The sequence below is a fragment of the Marmota marmota genome, unplaced genomic scaffold, assembly GCF_001458135.2.
Source record: "Marmota marmota marmota unplaced genomic scaffold, marMar, whole genome shotgun sequence".
Classification (NCBI taxonomy): Eukaryota; Metazoa; Chordata; class Mammalia; order Rodentia; family Sciuridae; genus Marmota; species Marmota marmota.
Genome location: NW_025999925.1, coordinates 1,899,827 through 1,925,513, shown reverse-complemented (window position 1 = coordinate 1,925,513; position 25,687 = coordinate 1,899,827). Strand labels below are relative to the sequence as shown.

The window sequence follows — 25,687 nt, the reverse complement described above, 5'->3', positions numbered from 1 at the left end:
GGGGGGGGTGTCTCTCCCGCTGCTTGCAGAAAACTCCTCAACTCTGTTTCCATATACAATGTTAGACGTTCTAATCTAGTTCTTGTGGCCAGTGCATCGGCAATATCTACTTTACTTTTTGTTTGGTAACACCAGTCATGTGTTTGTTCTGCTTCCTCTTTTACAGATCCCCTCAAATCTTTGATTTATTTAACCTCTCATTTTCTCCAATCCAGGGAGGGCAGCACATAGAGCTAGCTTGCTAACCACACAATTTGCAAATACAGGTTGCATTTGGGGATATGTTTGAATGTGCCAACTGCTGACCCTTCATCGTGAGGGTGAAGGTAGTATGTAGGTGGAACTGTCCTGAAGGATTCTGCCTTCTTCCACTCCCAGATTCTGTCTCTATGCCTAATAGATAAAAGTATAGTTAATTTCACCAGCAGGACACCAAACAGCTGCTGGGAAGACATAAAACCAGCTTAAGGGAGCTCAGAAAGGCCCAAGATGTTAATGGAAGAAATGGCACATTCTCTGCCACAAGGAAGTTCATATTTTCTTTTTGCTTTATACAACTAAATGGATGTTGGCACCCTGTTGAAGAAGATGTGCTCTAATGAGTCTTTGGTATTGAATCTGCTAAGAGTTTGGAATGCTGTGGCCACTGGGAAGATATAAAACCAAAGTGGTTGCTTGTCTTGGGGGATATTCAGGATTGTATGAAAATTTACTAGAAGGTCATCTAAAAGAAGATCATGACCAGGATTGGAAATCTCTAAAATATACCCTTACCATGCTTTGTGGTTCAGGTTGTAAAATTGGATTTTCATTTTGCATGGTGATAGGAGTATGGCAAGAAAGCATGAGCGATGTAAGTTAATGGTGGATAAATAACCAGGACTTGAATCGGCTGTGAGATGGTTTGAAAACAAGGCTTGGTATTGTAAGACAGGTATAAATGTTATTACGTGAAGTTTGCGTGACTAATTCATGACCTGTATAGGAAGCAGCTAATAATTATACCTGCCATTGTCAGGAAGCAAGTTATAAAGCATGGCTAAGACTTGAAAACATGCAGACAAGCATTCTAGGAGCTCAGGAGCAGCAGGTTTTGTCTCAGAGTAAAAGCGTAATAGGGTTGGAAAGATTTGGAGATTTGGGGTGTTCAGAAAGCTCCAGGTGGTCAGGAACACACACACAGCCCAGATTCTAGAGTTTTCAGAATTGCATGGCTCCTATCTCTGAAGAGCTTGAGCTATATCACACACTTTGCTTTGAAATAGGATGCTGTTCACAGGCAGGGAGTTTGGCTGTTAGGTGCAAGCCTGCAATGTCACCTACAATAGGATTTCCCACATGCTTATTTTTAAAATGAATAAGTATCTTTGCTCCTTGAGTTCCTGAAAGCTTAATTAGCACCTAATTTAGTTCTCAGATGGCCAGCAGCTTTAACCTTCCTCGCTTTCTGTGGTGTTGGGGATCGAACCCAGGGCCTTGCACATGCTAGGCAAGTGATTTATCCCTAACTTTATTCTCAACTTCTTTAAGTTCTTTTTAATTTTTTTTAATTTTTAATTGTGGCAAAATACATATACAATTTATCATCTTATTTTTAACTATATGTTTTATGGTTTTAATTTTTTTTAAGTATGTCAAGGTTTTCCAGTGAGAAAGTTCAGCCATTCTATTTTCTCACTGGTTCAGAAATGGTTTTTAGCAGGGTATGGTGGCTTATGCCTATATCCTTCCATTTCTGGAAAAGCACAAGATGGGGGGGCAGGTGGGATTCTGGGCATTTAACCCAGGGGTGCTTTACCACTAAGTTACATCCCCAAGCCCTTTAAAAAACAATTTTTTTTTTTTTTAATCTTAAGATAGGATCTCCCTAAGTTGCTGAGGACCTCACTAAGTTGCTGAGGTTGGCCTTGAACTTGCCAGCCTCCTAATCACTGGGATTATAGGCATGCACCACTGAGCCTAGCTACAAGATGTTCTTACATATGCTTAGCATATACAACCTCTGATTTATCAAAATTTATAAAATATTTAAACCATTGCTCTAAAGCCTATCTGATCTTTATTCTTCAGCACCTTAAAATTTTTATTTAATATTCTCTTTTTTCGGATATGTGCTAACATAAGGCACATTTTAAAGGCTCTGGTGAGAATTCTGTGGGCTGGTGGGTGCGAACATTTTGGAGTTACCTATCACCTACCTTATTCAGCTACATTACTCTTGTTGAAAGGTAACAGGAACCCAGACTCAGTCTAGCTTAAGCAACAAGAAAACTTAACTTACACAATAGGAAGTCCACGGGTAGCAAAGAATTTATGGCTAGCTGACTAAGTGGCTCAACCGAATCACCACAGAGCCATATTCTTTCCATTTCTTCTCTGCCATATCTAGCATAAGTGCAACTGATTCAGGCATCACAAGAGTTTTCTTGTTTTTTTTTTCTGGAAAGGAACACACATATGTGCCCCATAACTATTAAGAATTGGTTTCTATCCAGGCGCAGTGGCACACACCTGTAATCCCAGCAGCTTGTGGGGCTGAGGCAGGAGGATCAGTTTAAAGCCAGCTTCAGCAATTTAATGAGGCCCTAAACAACTCAGTGAGACCCTGTCCCTAAATAAAATACAAAAAAAGGGCTGAGGATGTAGCTCAGTGGTTAAGTGTCCCTGAGTTCAATCCCTGGTATGGAAGGAAAAAAAAATGGTTTTTAGCAGGGTATGGTAGCTAATGCCTATAATCCCAGCAACACGGGAGGCTGAGGCAGGAGGATCACAAGTTCAAGACTAGCCTCAACAACTTAGCAAGGCCCTAACCAACTAATGAGACCCTGAGAAAAAATTAGTCAGTTAGTCAAGGGTCCCCTTGTTGTGACCAAAATACCTGACAAGTCAACTTAGAGGAAGAAAAGTTTTTTGGGGTTCACAGTTTCAGAAGTTCAGTCCATGGTCAGATGACTCCATTGCTCTGGGCCCAAGATGAGGTAGAACATCATGGCTGAAAGGCCTGGTGGAGGAACCAAGCTTACCTCTTGGCAGCCAGGAAGCAGGGGTTGAGGGTGGAGGGAAGATGACCCCTTCAAGGTCACATCCCCAGTGACCCACTGCCTCCAGCCATGCCCCACCTTGCCTAGGTTACCACCAAGTTAGTCCATTCAAACAAGGATGGATTGCTTTGGTTATAGGTCTCATAATCTAATCGTTTCACCTCCTGTTTTAACAAAGGAGTTTTTAGGGGACACCTCATATCTAAATAGTAACAATTTCATTCTCAGAAATTCTGATTCTGAAGGTCTAGGCATCAGGATTTTTTTAAAGTGGCCCAGGCAAATATATGCAGTTTGGGGTAAAAATGTCTGGCTGGACTGAGTGGGTGGCATAAATTGGAGAATTGACAACAGTGTCCACGAGCACATAGGCACTTAAAATTTGGCTAAAACGCTTTTATATTTTATTTAAATTTTTACCTTCCACAGATACCATGACTATATTTTTGGTCCCTACAAGCAGCAGCGTCGACCTACTAACTTTAAAACTGGAGCACAATTAAATCAACTTCTTGTCTCAGTTGTCCTTGAGTCAGAGTGTAATGCTTTCCCCAGTGTGACTTCAGATGAGTCCTGTAAGTACCTATTATAACAGTAATATAAAAACAGTAGAAAATCTATATATACAATAAATGCAGCACTCAGAATTAACCAGGGGTGTGTGTGTGTGTGTGTGTGTGTGTGTGTATTTTGTTTGGCAGTACAAAACTTAAATGTACCTAGATGTAAATATAAGCACATAAACATTGCCTTGAAAACGGGAGTAATTCTGTACATGTGGATTCTGCTTTTAGGATATTTGCTATTGTATTCTTTTGTAAAATAATATATTATAAACATTTAGGATGTCATTAAATATTCTTTTGTGACCTCATTTTTAATGGCTCAATAATGTTCTTTCTATCATTGTATTGATGAGTTTTCTTGCTGATAACTCTTATTTTTGGACATAATTTCATAATAATTTTGGTCTTTGAAGACAATCTGTGCTTATAGGCATGATCTCTGTTTATAATCTGATTTTACATATATAAAGCAGAATTGGGGGCTGGGGTGATTAGAGCTGTTTCATATGACAATATAATCAACATTTGCCCTATGAGTTTTTTGTTGTTACTAGAATATTACTCCTTAGGACTCTTCCTAAATTGTTTGGAAGGTATAAACAATGAGACATGCTTTTTCTAAGGGATGTGCTACCTAGAAATAGTGTAGAATTGCACTAAGTAATCAGTGAGGGCAATGTGAGAATATATGTAATATAAGATTAGTGCAAGAGAGACCACAGTGGGGAATTGGATGTAAAGATAGAAATATTTTAGAAAAAAAATTTTATTTGAAAAAGATTAGCAAATATTTTAGAAAAGAGTGATATTCTTTGTTCTCAGAATTCTTTCCACAGACAGTTAAGTGCAGATCTTCATCTTCCTGGTAGAGATGAAATTTCTTAATGCATCCCTTTGAAAAAACAGCTTCATTTCTTTTTAGTTCTACAACTATTCTCCAGAGAGTAATAGGATAATTTACCAACATCAGCCATGTGATTTCAGTGGGTACTCAGCCCTCAGAGGGTACATGAAGTAGTTTTCACAGTCTGAATTGAGACAGAAGTGGCCAGTGTGTTGCCAAGGAAACTTTTCTGTCTTATTAACATCAACAATACAAATGACAGCCTGTCAGTTCTAGAAAATGGACTGTGGAAATGGAATGGAATCTTATAGTTTATCTTCCAGTCAGCTCTGCAGACTCTTTAATCTGAAAGGGAAGCTTCTTCAGATAGATGACTGTGAATTTTTCCAGACTGAAGAATAAACTAATTTTAAGTCTTTATATCAGTTGATGATAATGTTAAAAGTAACACATATGAATTGAAATAACAAGATAGTAAATGTCCAGAATGTAAGGAAACATTAAAAGAAATGACAAGTGTCAAAGCATTAGGTACTGGGGATGATGCTCACTGTGAAGAGTAGTCATCTAACATACACAAGGCCTTGGGTTCCATCTCCATTGCAAAAAAGTAAAATAAATAAATAAATAAATAAATAAATAAAACCAAACAAGTACTATCTATTAAAAATAAAAACAGGCATACCCTAAGAACTAGTTTTTGCTATAGAGACATAGTTACATACATCAAGGATGTTCAATGCAGATTATCCGTAATAATCAGGATTTATAAACAAAATTAAAGGTCTAACCATCAAGTTCTAATAAAAAAAAAGTTTACAGGCAAAAACAATTAAATATCTATCAATAGAGGAATGGCTATCAAGTCATTCCACACTTAAGGTTCAACAGTTAAGAATAAAGAAAAAGTATTATAAAGAACATAACAGGCAGAGCTGCCAAGATAAACTTCTGAGTTAACAAGGAAGTTGTATAATATATACCTGAGGATACTATTTATATGTCAACACACACAGGAACTTGCACATAAAACAATACATTTTCTTGTTTACATGTATGTACATGCCCAAGAAAAGAACTAGTGTTTCCTCTGAGGAAGGTAGAAAGAGCTAGACAGACATCTCAAAGGGGATTTCAGCCTTATCTGTAATATTTATTTTTAGAGAATATTTTGGATATTATTTGTATATGAACCTTCCAAAAACAAAAATACTTATATGCAGACAGGTACAGAAGGAGGTAACTGAAGAGTCAAGATATTGCTTCTACTCATCAGGGAGATGATAATTGTTAATAATTGGTTTTTGAATAAAAATTGAAATTCTATAGCTGTATATCCATGTGTTAAGAAAACCAAACCTTCTAATTACCATAAGTGTTATTTTTCCAGTGAGTTGAATTAGAATCCTTTTTTCATATCATCTAGACTTCAGCTTTTGGAAAATGATTGTCATCAAGTACTCCAACGTGTCTACTACTTCTAGGAGACTGTGAAGTTACAATGTCAGTGGGGGAAAGTAGCTGATTAAGAATTTGCTATCTAGAGAGGAAAGGGTATGGCAGTACTCAGAGTAGCAATACAGTAGCAATACCGCCTGTGATTTGCAACTCTAATGGAAAAGGTTGCTGACAGAAGACTCTCAGTTGAGAGTCACCTGACTGATACAGTTCTTTTCCCTATTGCAGCCAATTGTCTTGTGACAGTAGTCTGGGTGATAGAGGGTAATGATCCAGACCAGAGGATGCAGTATCAAATCATTAACCTCCAGCCCTGAGTGTCTTCCCTAAGGCAAAGTCTACATTTGTTATGCCCTTTAGCTTTTAAGCTGTGTACTCTCCTTTGCTTTACCCTGAACTGGCTCCCCAGACCTCTCTGGAAGATGAAACGAATATTAGGTCAACCTTAGCAGAGTGGGATTTCAAAAATTGAGAGATGATCTCCTCTTTGCCCAGAGGCAGCCAAAGAGAGCCCCATTATAGAAGGGGACAAAGCTGAATTAAGCTAAAGGGAATTAACAAGAGTCTTAAGGCAGATTTCAGATACTATTGAGGGAAGCTGGGTTAAGGACAAATGGGAAAAAACCTGACAGGAAAAGACTGGAGATAACTTTCTGGCCTTAAGGGGAGTAGAAATTTCGAGTGATCAAGGAATTGTGGGCATTGAGGAATGTTTTTATTTTTGACCCCAAAACCTTAGCTTAACTAGGACCCTACACTGTGGAGGCACAATTGGAGAGCATAACTCTCCTGAAAGGAAAAATGAGGTATCATGGTGATGTCACCCAAGTCCCTGACTGGAGCAACTCAACAGAGTGCATGCTGATGCTGGGACCAAGGGAAATGGAAATGCACAAGCCAAATACAGTGAAGTGAAGAGCTCACTTTTAGGCAGGTAGAGCTTAAGAACTTAAGTTTAGGACACCCAAGTAGAGATGTATGGAAGGCAGTTAGAGAAGCAAGTTGGTGCTCAGAGAAAAGAATGGTGCAGAAATATCAATGATATGTTTAACAAATATATTGTGTACTATTGAGGGATTAACAGAAGTTACCCCCCACCACCACAGATTCTTTACTTGTGCAAGAACCAGTGGCTGTCCTCAAGGCCAACAGAGTTTGGGGAGTATTGAGAGGTAAGTTCTACACCGTTTCATTGTTAATTTCTAGTAAAGAAACATATTCAGTTGATGCTTTGTGAAATCAAACACAGCAAAACTGCTGCCTTGGACCTGTTACAGAATGCTTTATTGAATAGTTCCAAAATGAATTCTGTGAAAGATTCACTACTTAAAGCACAAAGAAACCTCATTTGGCCTTTTAAAAAATGTATGAGGGTTGGGCCAGGGATGTAGCTCATGGTAGAATACTTGTCTGGCATGCACAAGGCCCTGGATTTAATCCCTAGTACTGTCTGTACACACACACACACACACACACACATATACACACACACAAAAAAAATTAAAAAGTGAGTGTTATTATACTGCGGTGGAGCTGCTGTTCATTGATGTTCCTGAGACTGTAATGTGTATAAGGCTATAAATGACTCCAATCTGTTCTGATTAAAGGATTTTGTGTCAGTTATCATTTCTTGCTGTCTTCAGTAGCAAGCAAACTCTTCCCCAGTTTTAAATTCCTGTGGATAAATATAACCAAGTTTATAGGAACAATGTAAAAAGAAAAATGTGCTCTAGAGTTGGGTACAAGCAGTTGGCGAGGAGAAACCTTGAAAGCTTTTCCTATGAATTTCATGATCCAAACCTGAAAATTTGGCTTAGGGACATTTACTTCTACTGTTCAAAGTTTCTTTTACCTCCTCTTCTAGGTAGATAAGAAAGATACTGTACTGTCTTCTAAATACCAAGTTTTTTGTTTGTTTTTTTAAGCAGCTCTGGGCATTGAACCCAGGATGCACCACCACTGAGCTACATTTCCTTCCCCTTTTCTTCTCTCTTTTTAGACAGTCACTCAGTTTCCCAGTGTGGCCCCAAACTTGAGATCTTCCTGTCTCAGCCTCACAGTAGCTTTGATTATAGGCATGTGCCTCCACACCCAGTTAATAACAGGTTTTTTTAAAAGGAAATTTTTCATATGAGCTAACCAACCAAAGTTGCAGTAATTAAAAATAAAAAAAGCTTTGGATTTGATTCGGGTTATCTAAAATAATCATTGTTAATGTGTTTTTATAGCCATAGCCAAATATTATAATCCTATTTCAAAATAAAAAATGAAAATATTTATAGATATTACTACAAATATTACTGTAATCATAATCGATTGGAGTTTTTATATATAATAGTATGTGGTTTTAAGCTTTTATTAGTTGGATCTTTATCTGGGGTCTGTTCAGGAGAACAGATCCTTATTGTTATTTGTCATGATCCTTAACAATGTGAAAAGCTTTAGAGAATATGTAACAACTAGATCCTAAAGAGTCTTTATTTTCTCTTTACTATCAGACTTTCAAAGAAATATACTCTAAACTGAAATTGAGTAGAATGTCGTTTAAGGGGAAATTTTGTAGTTATCCTTCCCAAACTTGTACTTAAGGAGGATCAGTTGAGAAGGAATAGCAAAAATGACTGAACTAAGTTTAAAATTTTCCCTGGCTGTGTAGTGGTCAGCTAGAATGAATCTGGATAAAGTCAAGTCTAGCCAGAGAATTAGCCTGAACTAGAAACAATCCACTTGAGTAAAAGATGTTCAGGAAGAAAGCTTTGCAGCCATAAATAAAACACCATAAGGAAGCCTTGATTTTAGAGAATATGTTAGAGCCTAGATGCAACACTACCTTTTAGAGGGTATAGGTATAACTATATTTAATTTTATTTGCCTTACCTGCTTAAGAGTCTGTTTGGATGGTATAACATTGGTCTCAACTTATTGTTTTTATAAGTTAATGCAATAAATTTTACTTTTCTCAGGTTTAGAGACCTTTAGCCAGCTAGTTTATGAAGATTCTTTTGGGGCTGTAAGTATTATTATATATTACTAAAAATTACTGTTACTGTTAGAAAAATGTAACCTGTTCAGCTTTTAGCTTCAGTAACTTCCTGAAATTTCTTTTCCCAAAATTGTTCTTAGTGAATGTAAATTTCATTTTTTGTTGTTGTAAATGAATCTTGTATCCAGTACTTGTATAGGTGAATATAATCTTCATTGAACCCAAATCCTAAAGCTAAATCAAAATTTTATTTTTTATTTTCTCATAGTTCACCATCAATGAATCCAACATTGTTGATTCTCCAAGATTTCCTTATCGAGGTATTTTAATTGATACATCCAGACACTACTTGTCCGTTAAGACTATTCTTAAAACTCTGGTAGGTAATCACTTTATTCTTCTCCACTGTCCATTGGGAGATATGTCCCCTTGGTGTTTTGATTTTATGCTGGTTAATTACGTTGCCGTGCAGGTTGGAGAGCAGGATTTGTTTTCTTCTAAGACACTGGGCTTTCTTCTCCCTCCTTAGGTAGTGTATTTCCTCAGCTGTGAAGTGAAGGCTCTCTTCAGGGATCACCCTCCTGTTTTCATTGGAGGATCACAGACAACATGTATTTAGCGAAGTTGGTTAAGAAAAAAAATAGTTTGACTGCTGTCACTGGCCCTCTATGTGTACCTCCTTTGTCAAATCATGCTAAATTTTTGGTTTGAAATACAGGCTACCATACTTCTAATTACTGTTCTTTGATATTGTGACCTCTACTTTTTAAAAAGTGGCATAGAAAGAGAACTAGGTGCTTCTTTATACCTAGGGAAGTATTCCAAAGGAACATGGAACCTCATAATGGGAGTTAGGAAGAAGGCTGAAAACAGTTTTCTCACACAGACTTTTTATTGGTTCATCACCACCAATACCTGCCAATTTGTGGGGGTAGGGATTTTCCTCTCATGTTTTGTGCAACTTCACTTGATTTATGAATATATCATGCTACTAAAAATTATTTCTGCATTTATATTAATACCTGGCATTCTTTTCCCAGAGACATTATTGTCACTTTTATGAAAGAAATAAATTCTTAGTGTAAAAATTTCCAACTATACATAAGCATAAAATAGGCAGAACAAGTAGTCATCCCACAATTTCATTTACCAAAGATATCAACATTAACTTTTATGTCTCTTATTCTAGACTTTAAAAATGTTAATTCAGTGTGACTTTTCTGGTGCTGAGGATCAAACCCAGGGTCTTGCACATTTTAAGCAAGTGTTCTATCACTGAGCTATGTCCCCAGCCCTATGATGTGACTTTTTAAGAAACTGAAATGAGATTGTACTTTAGCAGCCTTTTCAAGAATTGAATATTCCATTTTGTATATTTAAGCTCTCTGATGCTGAGACATCAAGGTTGAATTTATTATAATCATAAACAGAACTGCAGAATAAACATTCTTACATATATGACATATGTATTTATTTGTATGCTTGTCAAGATTATTATTATTATTATTATTTTTGAGGATTAAGTCTTAGAAGTGAACTTCTAGGCTTAAAGATGCATATTTTGTCTTTTGATTCATCTTCTTATTGGCCAAGTATGTGGTATGCTTATTCTCCCTATTTAAAGGACCTTATTCTCTCTATACCATATGCTTGGCCAATAGCAGGCACATCTGTGCCATACTCTGCTGGCGGATAAAGTTTTATCTCCTGGTTTTAATTTGGACTTCCTTGTTCATTCTGTCTCCTAGAATGCTAATGCCTTCCTTTTCAATGTTATATGTGTAGATGTGTCATTGATACTTTTATATACTTTTCATATACTATTGTAAAATTTTTCTAACTTTGTTTTTTAAACTGTGTTTATTATATCTTCTGCCTACAGAGGTTTTTAATTCGTTTATGAAGTAATATCGTTCAGTCTTTAGTTGTTTTGGCCTTTGGAGGTATACAAGAAAGGCCTTCTCCATGACAGGGGTATACATATAAAAATAACTTGAAATTTTCTTTTAGTGTTTTAGTTCCTATTAAATTCTTGATTCAGTTAGAACTTACTTTAGTATATTATAATGATAGATATTTTAATTTTAGATTTTCCAAATGGTTACCCAGTAATCCCAACATCATTTTTGAGCAATCTATAATTTCTCCATTGCTTTCAATAATTCCCATAAATGTAACAAGTCAGTTTTTTAACTTTGTCTTTACTAGTTTATCTTCTTGCACCAGTACAGATGGCTTTAGTTTCTAAAGCTGTAGAAATTTTGTCTTTTGCTTTTCTTTTTTTAAAGTAATTTTAAATTTGTAAAAGTACCAAAAACTTGTACTTTTTACCAAGACACCCCAGATTTAAGTGTTGTGCCTACTTCTTTGTCTGTATCAGAGGTTGGTAAACCACAACCCAAGGGCTGAATCCAACTCTCCACTGTTTGTCAGGAAGAACAAAAGTGGTGGTGTTTTTTGTGTTTTTTTTTTTTCTGCCACACAACAATCAACACAGAAAACTTCTGTGACCTTAAGAGATGTGGGGATTTCTTCCCACTGGATGGCAAGCAATCAGTTCTGCAACAGATAATAGCTGGTGTCCTCTGATCACATCCAATTCAGACAGTATCCTCCTGGAGATGGTGTCAGATGGCACAGGTTGAGGGCTCACTCTCTGGACTCCTCTTCAGACTCTGGTCCTAAGCTCCAGGTTGTTTTACCTGTGCTTCTGACTGACCAGATATCCCTTCTCCTCCTTGGGTTCAATTAATGACTCACAGAAATCGGGGAACGCATTTACTTTACTATAAAGGATACTGCAAAGGACATAGGGAAAGAGATCCACTCTCACTGTGCCACCTCTAGGAACCTCCTTGTGTTCAGCAGGCTGGAAGCTCTCCAAACCCTGTCCTTTTGGGTTTTTTGGAGACAACTCTGTTGAAATGTAGTAGACAGAAAGGGTATGACCTAATGCTAACAGATTGGGTGGGTAACCCACTAAGGCCTGTCTGCATTAGCATTTTTCTTGGCCTGGTCTGTGCAGCATTTCCCTCCAGGATATGGGGTAGGACCCCTTTGGAATGAGGAAGGTCTTAAAACCTACTATCAACAAGAGTATGTCACAAAATTTCTTTATGGCCGGCTCTAAGACACAAAGGTCAAGGAAGAGTAGAGTTTCCATACTCACCATGGGGAAGAGAAATTTTGATTTCTTATAGCCTGCTTGGAGAGGGATTTATGAGCCAGAAACCATGAACCAAACCAAAAAATATATATCATAGTATCACAACCCTCTATCTTTGCAAATAAAGTTCTACAGAAATACAACTACACATGTTTGATTACATGCTGTCTTAACTCTACAGCTACAGAGTGGAGTAGTGGCAAGAGAAACTACATGGCTTGAAAGCTGAAATATTTACCATCTGACCCTTATGTAAAGTTTGCTAATCCCTGATCTATATTAAAATCCACAAGTTTGTACTGATACAATTAATTCCAATGACCACCTTTTATCTGTATCTAAAATCATATATTTTCAATATATTTAATTATAGGATTATCGGCCTTCATACTTATATGAATGCCCCATTTCCCTCTGCTCAATTCCCAAACACAATAGCAGCCAAGAACTATTTTCTGTTCCCATCAGATCCCTAAGTACTAGGAATTTTATAGGCCTTTTCTCTTCCCATAGAGCAGTGTTACAGCTGTCAAGAATAAATAGTCTGTGTAGGCTTTTTGAATATTGAAATGTTGTGTAAGCCATGTATGATAAAGATTTTATGTTTCTTCCATGTTCTTTCTTTACTGAAAAAGAAATCTTCAAAGGAGGCTGACTTATTGGAAGCAAACCTAGATGTAGATATGTAATTATCTTGTGCATTATATTGTATATTGAATCTGTGGTATACAATTTGTAACATGTTTTGCTTGCAGGATGCCATGGCTTTTAATAAGTTTAATGTTCTTCACTGGCACATAGTGGATGACCAGTCTTTCCCTTATCAGAGCACCACTTTTCCTCAGTTAAGCAATAAAGTAAGTCATTCATATTACTGTATCATGTCTTATAAAAATCTCTGGTATAGCTTCTTTAGAAGTTTATAACATAGATGTTTTTTCTTATTAATTATCATTTAAGTGTAAAATATATTTATGGTTTAAAATGTTTTTGGGGCTGGGGATGTTATGTTCCTGTTATTATTATTGAAAATGTTATGTTATTGTAAATGTGAGTAATCTCTATGGGCAATACAAATAAAATTCTAAAAACTTTATGTAGGAAACATGAATAATTCACGAATATCAATAGTTAAGGTTTGTCAAGTAGTCCAACAGTGTATTTGTTTTAAACAGAATTGTTTGGAACTGTGTCAATGGGTTATTTCTTTTTCTCTCTGAAAACCCATATGAAGTAGAGAATTTTAGAGATGAATGCCTTTTCATAGAAAACTGGTAGTTTCTGTTGGAAGTATTCGACTGGACTATTATAGGAAGTGGGATTGGGGAGATATTTGGTGTCACCTAGTTTAATCCCCCTATAATACAAAGTAAGCAGCCAACACAGAGACGTTCTCTGCCTTGTAATAAGGCAGACACAAAGGCCAAGGAAGATGAGTTTAGTGCAGTTAGGAAGGAACAGGGGCAGTACTCTAAATTCTGTCCTCTGGCCACAATGCCAAAACTTTCTCCAATGTTATGATGTAGTCTAGGCTGAAACGCTAGCAGCACTTGTGTTTTTGTTTTGGTTTACCCTTTATGACAGACCATTTCAAGCATATACGGAAATAGAGTAATTGAATTCCCTTGTTTTCATCACCCGGCTTCAATCATGTACATGGCAATCTGTCACTTGTATTCTGCAGACTGTCTCACCACTTCTGGACATCATCTCTCACTTGAAAAAAGACCTGGTATTTTTAAGAAACATAATCATAGCCAGGCACAGTGGTGCATGTCTATAATCCCAGCAATTTGGAAGATTGAGGCAGGATTGCAAGTTTGAGGCCAGCCTCAGCACTTAACAAGACCCTGTCTCAAAAAGGGCTGGGGCTGGGGTTGGGGTCATGGCTCCGCGGTAGAGCGCTTGCCTGGCATGGATGAGGCATTGGGTTCAATCCTCAGCACCAGTAAAAATAAAATAAAGGTTATAAAAAGTAAAATAAAATAAAATAAAATAAAAAGGGCTGCTCAGTGGTAGAGCACCCCTCATTGCTCTGGTTCAGTCCCTAGTACTATGAAAAAAATATAACAATATGCTACTGCAGCTAAAAAATTAATAATCTAGATACTCAGTGTTCACATTTACCCAAGTATCTTTTCCTCTTTGGGGAAGGGGGGCAGGGGACAGGTACTGGCGACTGAACCCAGGAGCTCACTAAATTGCTGAGGCTGGCCTGAAACTTAATGATCCTCCTGCCTTAGATTCCTGTGTTGCTGAGATCATAGGTGTGTGCTACCAACCCCAGCTCCTTTTTTATAATTAAAAAAAAAAAGTTTTATTTATTTGCATTGAAATATAGGTGAGGTCTGGACACTGTAGCCAATTAATACACCTGCTAATTATCTCTCTCTTTTTTTTTTCCATTATAAATTGTGGCTGAAGAAACTTGAGATGTTTGCCCCATAGCTTCCCACAGTCTGGGCTTTGCTGACTGCTTCCCCACTTCTCCCCTGTACTTAACTGTAAACTGACAATCAGATGTACTCTAGATTAGATACAAATTTGGTATAGGGGATGGAGGTTCAAGACTATTTTTCACAAGTTGAGTATTTATGGCCTATGCTTTGAGAAAGGTGCTAAGCAATGCCTTTTAATGGACCTTATCTTTGGTTATAACCAACATGGAGTTCTAATTTTTCAAGTGATACAAATGGGACTGAGGTATTCTTTAAAAACAATTGGGTCACTCAGACTCTAGGGCAGAATTTTTCTAAGTACATAGTAATTAGCCCATTAAGTCCCAAGTTTCCAATTCTGTGAATATTTCAATGAAATTGACATAGATGCACTAAAATAGGCTGGAAATCATAGTTTCGATATTAATATTGTATAATTATAGTATGTTATATAATTATGTCAATTACTGTATTTATAGGTGTTCTGCACCTGTGATAATGGGATAAGATGGATTAAAGTAGCTTTGACAGACAAAAAGCTAGGCTTTGTTATAGTGGGTAAATTTCAATTCTAAAATTGATAAGGGTAGTGTTTTCAGAGGTTTCAACTTGGAGACAAACTTTTTGTTTCTGTTTTGTTGTATGGTTCCATGAAGTTAGAATACTGGTGGAGACAGAGCAATCAGTAAATATGGGATTAATCCAAAGTGTTCCAAGAACATATTGGTAAAATGATTTAACAAAAGCCCCCAAATGGTGGTTGTCCTTTGAATATGTGTGATTCAGCAAAAATTTGCTGTTTTCTATAGATCTCCTACTCCTGAAACTAACACTATATTATTTTTAAATGAATCATCCAGCATTTCATGGACTACTTAATATCAAAATGCAAACAGAATTGTTAATAATTCCCGAGTCTAAATCCACTTTGAACATTTTAACTTGAATATTATAGGGAAGCTATTCTTCGTCTCATGTTTATACACCAAATGATGTTCATATGGTGATTGAATATGCCCGATTACGAGGGATTCGAATCATACCAGAATTTGATAGCCCCGGCCATACAGAGTCTTGGGGAAAAGGTAAGGCATTTGTGTTTTGTAAGTTGTGAAAAGTGAACATTTCAGGTCTCACATCTCTCATTTACAGATTGCTGTTTGGTCATTTTTTTCTTAATTGTGGTTTGCACAGTGGTAGTGCTATTGACAGATATGATTCAGTAATTATTACATATCTACTGTGAACAAATCACTTTGTCTAGATACTGTCTAAAGTAAAAAAAACTGAAGGAAAAAGAAAACATAAAAAATGACTACAGCAAATAGAAAAAACAGTTTCATGGATGAAGAAACACTTAAAATGCTTTTGAGAAATCAAAGAATACATTCATTTTTCTGGTGGAATAGCATGAGGAGAGGCATGCAAAGAGTGAGATGTCAACAAGAATTTCATGCGAGTAGAGTGTGGCAAACAGTAGAGGGCGACAGAGGGCAGTGATTAAGAACTTGGGCTCTGTTGCTACACTGTTTTGAGTTTGGATTCTGCTTCTGCATTTAGAAGCTAAACCTTGGGCAACTTATATAACATTTCATCTTCTGTTTCCCCTTCTGTAAAATGGGGCTATTAAAAATAAGTACTATGTAATTATTTGGAGGTTTAAATAACAAATATAAAACTTTTTTGTGGAATATAAAACTTACAGTACCTGGCATTTACCACTGCCCAATAAATACTGTTGTTATGCCAAACATAAGAAATAGTGAGAAATATATTTGGGAAAGTGTAGAAGGCCCTGGTTGAGGAATGTGAGCTTTATCAGGACACCAGTGTAAAGTTTCTGAGCAGAGAAGTAACATGATGGGAGCCATATTTGGGGAAAAACTTTGTAAAAAGTGACAGCTTGGGAAGAGACTGAGGTTCTAGACCAGGAGGGTGATAATGGAAATGAAATGTAATGGAAAAATATTCCACAAATATAACTAACAGAACTTTGCAACTGATTGACTCCAGGAAAATGAACTATACAGGTTGGTTATCTCCTTACTAGAAGTGACAATCAGAAGCTAGAGAGGGAGCTTGTCATCCAAACTAGAGAAACCATATCCCTGCTGGTTGGAGTCAGTAGTCTTCCTGCATAAGAAATAAACAAAAATTGTAAAAAGGAAAAATGAATTTTTCCAAAACTGGAGAAAAGCAGCTAATTTGTTTTCCCTGGTCCTATAGAAGAGGTTACAATTTACAGAAACATAAGCTAGCAAGTATAGTTAGCTAGGTAAATTGCTAGCCAGAGGATATGCCACGACTTCTGTTTGTCAGGACAGGAGAAATTTCTCAGTCTCTATTCTCAGCATGATGAAATTTAAAGGAAAAAGAAAAAATAATTGGGGCTTTTAATTTCAAAGAGGTTCTATTACAAGCTTACAGGAATGGAAAATTTGGCTTTTGTTAGATCATATTTGAAGTGCAGCTAGGCTTTCTAGTAGTATCAAGCAGGAAATCTGAAATATGGGTTGGAGCCTGAGAAAAAGGGTTGTAAGAAGCTGAAGATTTGGGAATCATTGATATCTGCAGTGAATAAAATCTCAGACACCAGGTGGAAAGGGAAACAGAGACAAAGAGCGTTCAAGAAACAATTCTCCCTTGTTTTACTTGATAGAAATTTCCATAGTAACTTTTGGTAAACATGCTTATCTCTTCTGTATAAAATCTCTAGCCAGGTGCTGTGGCGCACGCCTGTAACCCCAGCAGCTCAGGAGGCTGAGACAGGAGGCTTGCAAATTCAAAGCCAGCCTCAGCAAAAGTGAGGTGCTAAGCATCTCAGTGAAATCCTGTCTCTAAATAAAATTCAAAATAAGGCTAGAAATGTGGCCTAAGTGGTCAAGTGTCCCTGAGTTCAATCCCCAGTTTAAAAAGAAAAAAAAATTCTTTTGAAAAATTCTTATAGCTTTAACAAAATAAAGTTCAGATGATCCTGACTTAAAGTTCTGCTTAACATTTTTTGCTTTACCATGATGTCAAGTGATGTGCTTTCATTAGAAACCATACTCTGAATTTTGAAGTTTTCCTAGATCACTGATTTGCTTCAATAGAAAGGGCACTTAAGGAGCCCAATTCTTGGCCAGTTCAGTAACCACAAGAATAAACAACCCATGCTCATAGTGTACTATGAAGCTGAGTTGTGATATTTGGTAGGTTAGCTGGGTTAAATGCAATTTTTACTTAACAGTATTTTCAACTTACAATGGGGTTTATCAGGATGTAACACCATCATAAATGAAGAAACATCTATATCACGATGATGCATAAAACCAGGTCTTTGAGATTGAATACTCTTTTCTAAAACTGAATCTGTCTTCTCTTCTAGGTCAGAAAAACCTCCTGACTGCATGTTACAGCCCAGAGCAACGTATACAAGGTGTTGGGCCTATTAACCCCACTCTAAATACAACTTATGCATTCTTGACTTCAATTTTCACAGAAGTCAGTAAAGTGTTTCCAGATCAGTTCATTCATTTGGGAGGAGATGAAGTGAATTTTGAATGTTGGTATGGCTATTCTAAATCCTTATTTATTTATTTTTTTTAAGTGTTGAATTTGAAGTAGATGTATAGGGCGCCACATGAAAAGGGAAGATTTGGGATTCAGTATCTCTGCTTTCTGGAGTATGTACTGGGCAACACAACTCCTGACATGGATTTTTGAAGAAAATTTGGGTAGTACTATAAAGTAAAAGCTTAGGAAGGAAATCAAGTTGCTAAAGATCATGGAGATTAAATAGTAAGAGACTAGTGAATAAGAATACCTTTAGTTTAAGAGGGCAATGATTAAATGAGGGATTTTTCAAATATTCTTAGATTTTGCAAATAGCTCTAGCTAGAGGAAATCAGTGAGTAGGGAAAACGCTTGGGGTGTTTTTTGTTTTGTTTCGTTTTTTTATGGGAAGTCAGCTTCTAGAAAAAGAATTGCAATGGAAAATTAAAATAACTCATAATTAATATTTTAGGCTTCTTTTCTCCCCTACCAACTTTAAGCCTGCACATTGATGTTAAGGATATGTGCACTTAAATAATAGATCAGTAGCTATATAATCCCAGCTCCTTGGGAGGGTGAGGCAGGAGGATTCCAAAGGCTGGGGAGCCAATCCCCAGCACTTAAGATTAATAAATGAATAAATAAATAAATTGGGTATATTAAAACTTTAGTGAAATTTTAATCACCATTTTTGTTTAAGGGCATCAAATCCCCAAATCCAAAATTTCATGAAGAAAAAAGGCTTTGGTGAAGATTATACAAAACTACAATCTTTCTATATGCTAAAGTAAGTTATTTGAATGCCTATTGCTATCAATGCTTTTGTAAAAATTTAAGTTATTTAGTACTGTGTTATTTTTTCATTTTGTCTCCACACTTTGCCAAAGTCTAGATGTTGTGAACAGCCACTGAAGAAAGAAGTAACGTACACTGCTTTTTTTTTTTTAAATCACTAACATGGTGACTTAATTATTTTGCAATAACTGTTGAAATACAGGAATGAAATCATCTGTTAAGAGCTCAGCTCAAAGCCCTTGGCTACCTGCAAAATCTTCACCACTATGCAGGTCCTGGAATTCATTTCCCTCTTATTAATTCCTAGAATACCTCTTTTACTTTTTACCCATGCTATACAATATGGTAGCTGTAGCTACATGCAGCTGTTTGTTTCTAAAATTCAAGTTAAAAAATTCAGTTCTTTAGTTATATTAGCCCCATTTCAAGAGTTCCACAGCTAGATCAGATTAGTGGACACCACAGTAAAAAATGCAAATATAGAATATTTCCATCACAGCAACATTTCTACCGGACAGTGTTGCTCTGAACTACTAATTGAATCGGCCAGAGTTAACGTTTTAGGCTTTATGGGCCACATTTAGTTGCACATCCTCTTTTAAAACAATACTTTACAAATGTAAAACTCATGCTTTGCTCATGAGTCATACAAGAACAGGTTGCAGGCAGTAATTTGCTCTGTATCATTTATTTGGCATGGCCACATTCCAGCCTTTTCCTATCCAGCCTTCTACAAGATGCATTCCCATTTATCCTGCAGTACTGCCTAAATGCAGTATTTGTGGACTGTCAGCCAACAGTGGAATATAATTTAGGTGATATGACAGGCTAGATGATGGTGTCCTTTATTCTAAGATACCATGAAATTACCAGAAAGTACTGTTTGTACTTTCCTGAAAGTTGGCTACCAATTCAATTTGAGGCCACTTCTTTGTATTTTAGGGGCATACTTAACTCATACATAGCAAAGGGCTATTAATTCCCTCTATTATGTTAGATTCTTGTGCCATAAGCTAGAAAGAAGGAAGTCCTTGGGTCATTGTGCAACTTTAGCTGATTTTGTATAGCCGTGTTATACTGAAAGATATCTTTCAATGTTGCAAGTAATCCTTGGTAGAGAATGTACACATTTCAAACATATTATTAAACTTGTAATCTGAAATAACTTTGTAAATTTTTTATAATGCTAGGCTTCTGAATATTATTGCATCCCTAAACAAAGTACCCATCGTCTGGCAAGAAGTTTTTGATAATAATGCACAGGTAAGAATTGTGAAACTATCTGATCCTGATGATATGTTTGATATAACGCTTCCTCTTTCTCATCTCTTCCCCTGTCTCATTAATCAGAAGTTGGAGTATTCTGAATTAAGTTCCTTTTTATTCAGAAGGGCCGAACAGATAAAAACAAATGACTCTTTATGGCTATTAAGGTAGCTTTATAGTAAGTTGTATTGGGTTTTTATGTGTGTGTGTGGGGGGGGGGGATATATTGTCTTTATTGTTTTTATATAGTAATGGTACACATTTATGAGGTACAATGTGATATTTTGACTCAAGAATACATTGTGTAATGATCAAATTAAGGTAATTATCATATCCACCTTAAATTTTATCATTTTTATACTCAGTACATTTAAAATCGTGTCTTTATTTTGAGACATGCAAATACAGAACATTGTTAACTAATGTTAACTAATGTCATCCTGCTGTGCAACAGAGCAGCAGAACTCATTCATCCTATCTAACTATAACATTATGGGCCTGCCTAGAATAGTCAAGCTACCCCCCTGCCCCGCCGTAAAGGTTGTGCTTCACTTATAATCTGAAGTGCTCTTTTTTTTTTTTTTACTTTTTCAGAGATGATTTAATTTGTTTTAATTAGTTATACACGACAATAGAATGTACTTACATACTTTGATATATCATACATAGATGGGATATAATTTCTCATTTTTCTGAGTATACATATTCATCCCAGGGATGCAAGGTTGGTTCAACATACGGAAATCAATAAATGTAATTCATCACATCAATAGACTTAAAGATAGGAATCATATGATTATCTCGACAGATGCAGAAAAAGTATTTGACAAAATACAACACTCCTTTATGTTCAAAACACTAGAAAAACTAGGGATAACAGGAACATATCTCAACATTGTAAAGGCTATCTACGCTAAGCCTCAGGCCAACATCATTCTAAATGGAGAAAAACTGAAGGCATTCACTCTAAAAACTGGAACAAGACAGGGATGCCTTCTTTTACCACTTCTATTCAACATAGTTCTTGAAACACTGGCCAGAGCAATTAGACGAAAGAAATTAAAGGGATATATATAAGAAAACAAGAACTTAAATTAGCTCTATTTGCTGACCATATGATTCTAAACCTAGAAGACCCAAAAAAATCCACCAGAAAACTTCTAGAACTATTCAGCAAAGTAGCAGGATATAAAATCAACACCCATAAATCAAAGGCATCAGTGACAAATCCTCTGAGAAGGAAATGAAGAAAACTACCCCATTCATAATATCCTCAAACAAACAAACAAAGATACTTGGGAATCAACTTTACAAAAGAGGAAAGATCTATACAATGAAAACCACAGAACCCTAAAGAAAGAAATCAAGGAAGCCCTTAGAAGATGGAAGGCTCTACCTTGCTCTTAGGCAGAATTAATATTATTAAAATGACCATACTACCAAAAGCACTCTACAGATTTAATGCAATTCCAATCAAAATCCCAATGGCATTCCTCATAGAAATAGAAAAAGCAATCATGGAATTCATCTGGAAAAATAAGAGACCCAGAATAGCTAAAGCAATTCTAAGCAGGAAGAGTGAAGCAGGTGGTATTGCTGTACCAGACTTTAAACTATATTACAGAGCAATAGTAACAAAAACCAGCATGTTATTGACACCAAAGCAGGCAGGGAGACCAATGGTACAGAATAGAGGACACAAAGACTAATCCACAAAATTATAATTATCTTATATTAGACAAAGGTGCCAAAAACATGCTCTGGAGAAAAGATAGCCTCTTTAACAAATGGTGGTGGGAAAACTGGAAATCCATATGCAACAAAATGAAATTAAACCCCTATCTCTCACCATGCACAAAACTTAACTCAAAATGGATCAAGGACCTAGGAATTAAACCGGAGACTCTGTGTCTAATAGAAGAAAAAGTAGGCCCTGATCTTCATCATGTGGGATTAGGCCCCAACTTCCTTAATAAGACTCCTATAGCACAAGAATTAAAACCAAGAATCAATAAATGGGATGGAATCAAACTAAAAAGTTTCTTTTCAGCAAAAGAAACAATCTGTGAGGTAGTATTGTTGATGTGAACTTTTGAAAAAATAGTACTTTCTGAGTGTCAGAATTCTTTATTTTTCTTGGGGCAACTAGGAATTTGCAAATAAGTAAAACAGTAGTGTGGTTGGTATAAAATGGACTACAGTGCATACCTCAGTTCACTGACTCACAGGTGTCCTCTATAGGCAAAAATTAAGCATCCAGGGCTGGGGTTGTGGCTTATCGGTAGAGCGCTTGCGTAGCATGTGTGAGGCACTGGGTTCAATCCCCAGCACTACATAAAAAAACTAAATAACAAAATAAAGGTATTGTGTCCATCTATAACTAAAATTATTTTTTAAAAAACTAAGTATCCAGTCTTGCAGTTGATGAAATGTGAATAGTGATGGAAATGCACAAGAGTAAATAGCTGTACACTGCACTAATCTTAGGGAAAAGGGGAAAGAAAATGTTTTTCGAGAACCTTATAAAGTTATATTCCTAGCCATAATGTGTTAAAACTGTCATCAATTGTATTTACTAGACTTAATAATGTATATTGCAATCGTGACTTTAATAGCTTATTCCAGGTACAGTAATTGAAGTGTGGAAAGATTTAAATTATTTTGAGGAATTAAGGCTCATCACAGCAGCTGGCTTCCCTGTAATCCTTTCTGCTCCTTGGTACTTGGATTGGATTAGTTATGGGCAAGATTGGAGAAAATACTATACAGTGGAACCTCTTAATTTCTCAGGTAAGTGAAACAAGCATCATTACCTTGGTTTGTTAGTTTTCTTCCTTAACCTCCCACCCACAAAAACTTAATTTTCTTCCTTTTATGCTTGATGCTTGATTTTGTTTATTCATTTAAAAAAGATTCAGTATCATTTTAAACTTTATAAAAGAAACCATGTACTTATTTAAATAAAAACTTAAAAGTATACCCTTAAATTTTATGTCCATTTTCACTGATCAGTCTTGTCATTTGCTTCCTATATTTGAAGATGTTTGACTATTACCTTTTAAGACATTTATTCCATGAAATTCATGTGTAGTCCTAGGGTCCTGGAAATAGGTATCTTGCGAGGGGAAGGGAGTGGAAAGGGATGTCTGAGCAGTAGCTTCACGCTCTCAGACCCCCCTCATGAACAGTTCTCCTTTGTACATTAGTCTTTAGTATAAAGTTTCCTTTGAAAAAGGGTTTTGCTATTAAATTTTAAAGATCTGACAAATGATATGACTCTCTGCATTTAATGAGAATCAAAGGATCAAAATTACTATAAAAACATTATTAGGTATTCAGCGTTTTTTTCTCCCTATAATACCATGAGTTAAAAATTGAAGGTAGATCATAGCTCATGAAAAAAAAAATAGTCCAACTTGTATTTTCTGGGAAACTATTAGTAGAAAATGGGGGAAAGATGGATTCTGCTGTCCAAATATTTGTATAAAACCATAATGAAAAAGTATCTTTAATACTAGCCCACCACATTAGTCTATGTATGCTAATAAGCACTTTATAACTATAAAGGTCCTGCTGCCTACAGGAGAGGAGTATTGCCTCTGTACTTACTTTGAATTGCAACTGCTCAACTTATATCAATTCAATGATTTTAATGCAGGTACTGAAAAACAGAAAAAACTTATCCTTGGTGGAGAAGCATGTCTTTGGGGAGAATATGTGGATGCAACTAACCTTACTCCAAGATTATGGTAAGGAATTTAAGTGAAAAGATTTAAGATGCTTTAGTTTTCCTTCCCTGTGCAAGTAGGAAACAATTAAGAATTTGCTCCAATGTGTAACTTAAGAAAACATGAATTCAAACTGCTTTGGGAGACATATGGTTTAAATTTCAGGCCTCGGGCAAGTGCTGTTGGTGAAAGACTCTGGAGTCGTGGAGATATCAGGGACCTTGGTGATGCTTATGCTAGACTAACAAGGCACCGCTGCAGAATGGTCAAGTAAGACAAATATTTTTCCAGCTAGGGTACCTTGAAGTTCATTATTTGTTGTTAACTAGTTTCTGGGGTTGTGTTGTTTTGTTTTTGCTATAAACAGCAATGTCAACTAAGAAGTGGTGACTTAATGTAAAGGAACATTTTTAGGTGAGAATACATTATAGGAAGATATATTTGAAGTTAGTGTAACTTATCTGCCATCTTAAAAAGTAGATTAAATAATTGAAAATTGCTAAATTACAGCATTAATAACTGGGAAAAAAGCTTCTAACAAAAATATTTTATTCATGTTATCTGCCTACAGACGTGGAATAGAAGCAGAACCGCTGTTTACTGGATATTGTTAACCATGAGAACAAGCTGTAACCATGTAAACATGATAGAAAAAGACCACAACAATCTGTACTACAATCAACTTGATTTTGAAATCATGTAAATTAAGATCTATGGGACTGTTTTTGAAATAAATTATTTTTATGATTGAATCTCTTATTTTACATTACGTACAGAAAATTGGCATCTTTCTTGTGAGAGAAGTTAAACAAAGGAATAAAAACCTTACAACAAATCTTCATATAACTTCATAGACAAACAACATGGTTCAGATATATTTACTATAAACAAAGCACATTCTCTTTTAAGTTAGAATGGACAACTCCAGTCCCAGTTTTTTGAATGTACCAAAACAGTGATTTGTCCAATAAATAAAATAAAAACTGGTCTTACTGAATTTCCTTCCAAGGACCTAAAACATTTAGGATGAACCACTTCTCCGGGTGAGCAGTGTACGTTGGTCTTGAGGATTCATGGCTTGATAAGTAGATAATTCTATGGCAAAAGTAGCTGAGCCTGATGTAAGCGTTCGAAGCACAGTTGAATAACCCTAATCAAAATAATTTGTTACTGTATTATCTTTTTAAAAATTTTTTTTCTTAAATATTTATTTTTTAGTTGTAGTTGGATACAACACCTTTATTTTGTTTATTTATTTTTATGTGGTACTGGGAAACGAACCCTGGGCCTTGCCAGTGCAAGGCTGAGCCACAAACCCAGACCTTGTATTATCTTTTGACACAAGTGAAAGTTGACATGTTGCTGATGAGGCTTAACCGTAGCACTTTTTTCAGAAAAATACTGGATTTAAAAATACTGTGGAGAGGGGCTGGGGTTGTGGCTCAGTGGTAGACTGCTTGCCTAGCATGAGTGAGGCAATGGGTTCAATCCCTGGGACCACATAAAAATAAACAGATTAAAATAAAGGTATTGTGTCCATCTAAGAAATAAAAAAAATATATATTTTAAAAAATACTGTGGAGAACAGTATTTTCTTCACATGTAGGTAGGCAGCAGAAACTATGTCTCTGGTATTTGGTGAGATGACTGCCATTCCTACTGTTCTACTGGTACCCAGGTGAATGATGTTGGCTTTAAACCAATGGCAGAAGGAAATGCATGCATAGAAAGTAAAAAAGGTGCCAGAGCGCATCTCAACCTTTGTGGTCCTGTGATTAGATTTAAACTGGGGGAAGCCAGGACTGTAGTAATTCAGGGGTTCTTTCTAAAGTCCTATCCATTTCTTTTCTTTTTTTTTTTTTTTTAAG

At 36.1% G+C, this 25,687-nt stretch overlaps 2 protein-coding genes across 5 annotated transcripts in view; one reads left to right on the top strand and one right to left on the bottom strand.

Moving 5' to 3' along the window:
- The window catches only part of Hexb (hexosaminidase subunit beta), a 25,354-nt gene extending 783 nt beyond the window's left edge, over positions 1 to 24,571 (top strand). Inside the window, 14 exon segments of the mRNA XM_015497792.2 lie at positions 3,471 to 3,616; positions 7,016 to 7,081; positions 8,873 to 8,919; positions 9,161 to 9,271; positions 12,814 to 12,915; positions 15,452 to 15,581; positions 17,864 to 18,044; positions 18,731 to 18,817; positions 20,016 to 20,088; positions 22,707 to 22,881; positions 23,750 to 23,840; positions 23,985 to 24,089; positions 24,391 to 24,430; positions 24,432 to 24,571. Of these exon segments, the coding sequence (XP_015353278.1) occupies positions 3,471 to 3,616; positions 7,016 to 7,081; positions 8,873 to 8,919; positions 9,161 to 9,271; positions 12,814 to 12,915; positions 15,452 to 15,581; positions 17,864 to 18,044; positions 18,731 to 18,817; positions 20,016 to 20,088; positions 22,707 to 22,881; positions 23,750 to 23,840; positions 23,985 to 24,089; positions 24,391 to 24,430; positions 24,432 to 24,452 (1,375 nt within the window). The 3' untranslated portion in view covers positions 24,453 to 24,571.
- The window catches only part of Gfm2 (GTP dependent ribosome recycling factor mitochondrial 2), a 60,758-nt gene continuing 44,192 nt past the window's right edge, over positions 9,122 to 25,687 (bottom strand). For 3 of the 4 annotated variants that reach the window (XM_015497789.2, XM_048800134.1, XM_015497791.2), the window contains one exon: positions 24,352 to 24,969. In XM_015497789.2, the coding sequence (XP_015353275.1) occupies positions 24,841 to 24,969 (129 nt within the window). In that variant the 3' untranslated portion in view covers positions 24,352 to 24,840. Of the gene's footprint in view, positions 9,474 to 24,351; positions 24,970 to 25,687 lie in introns of those variants that run through there. The other variant, XM_015497790.2, reaches the window with a different exon arrangement.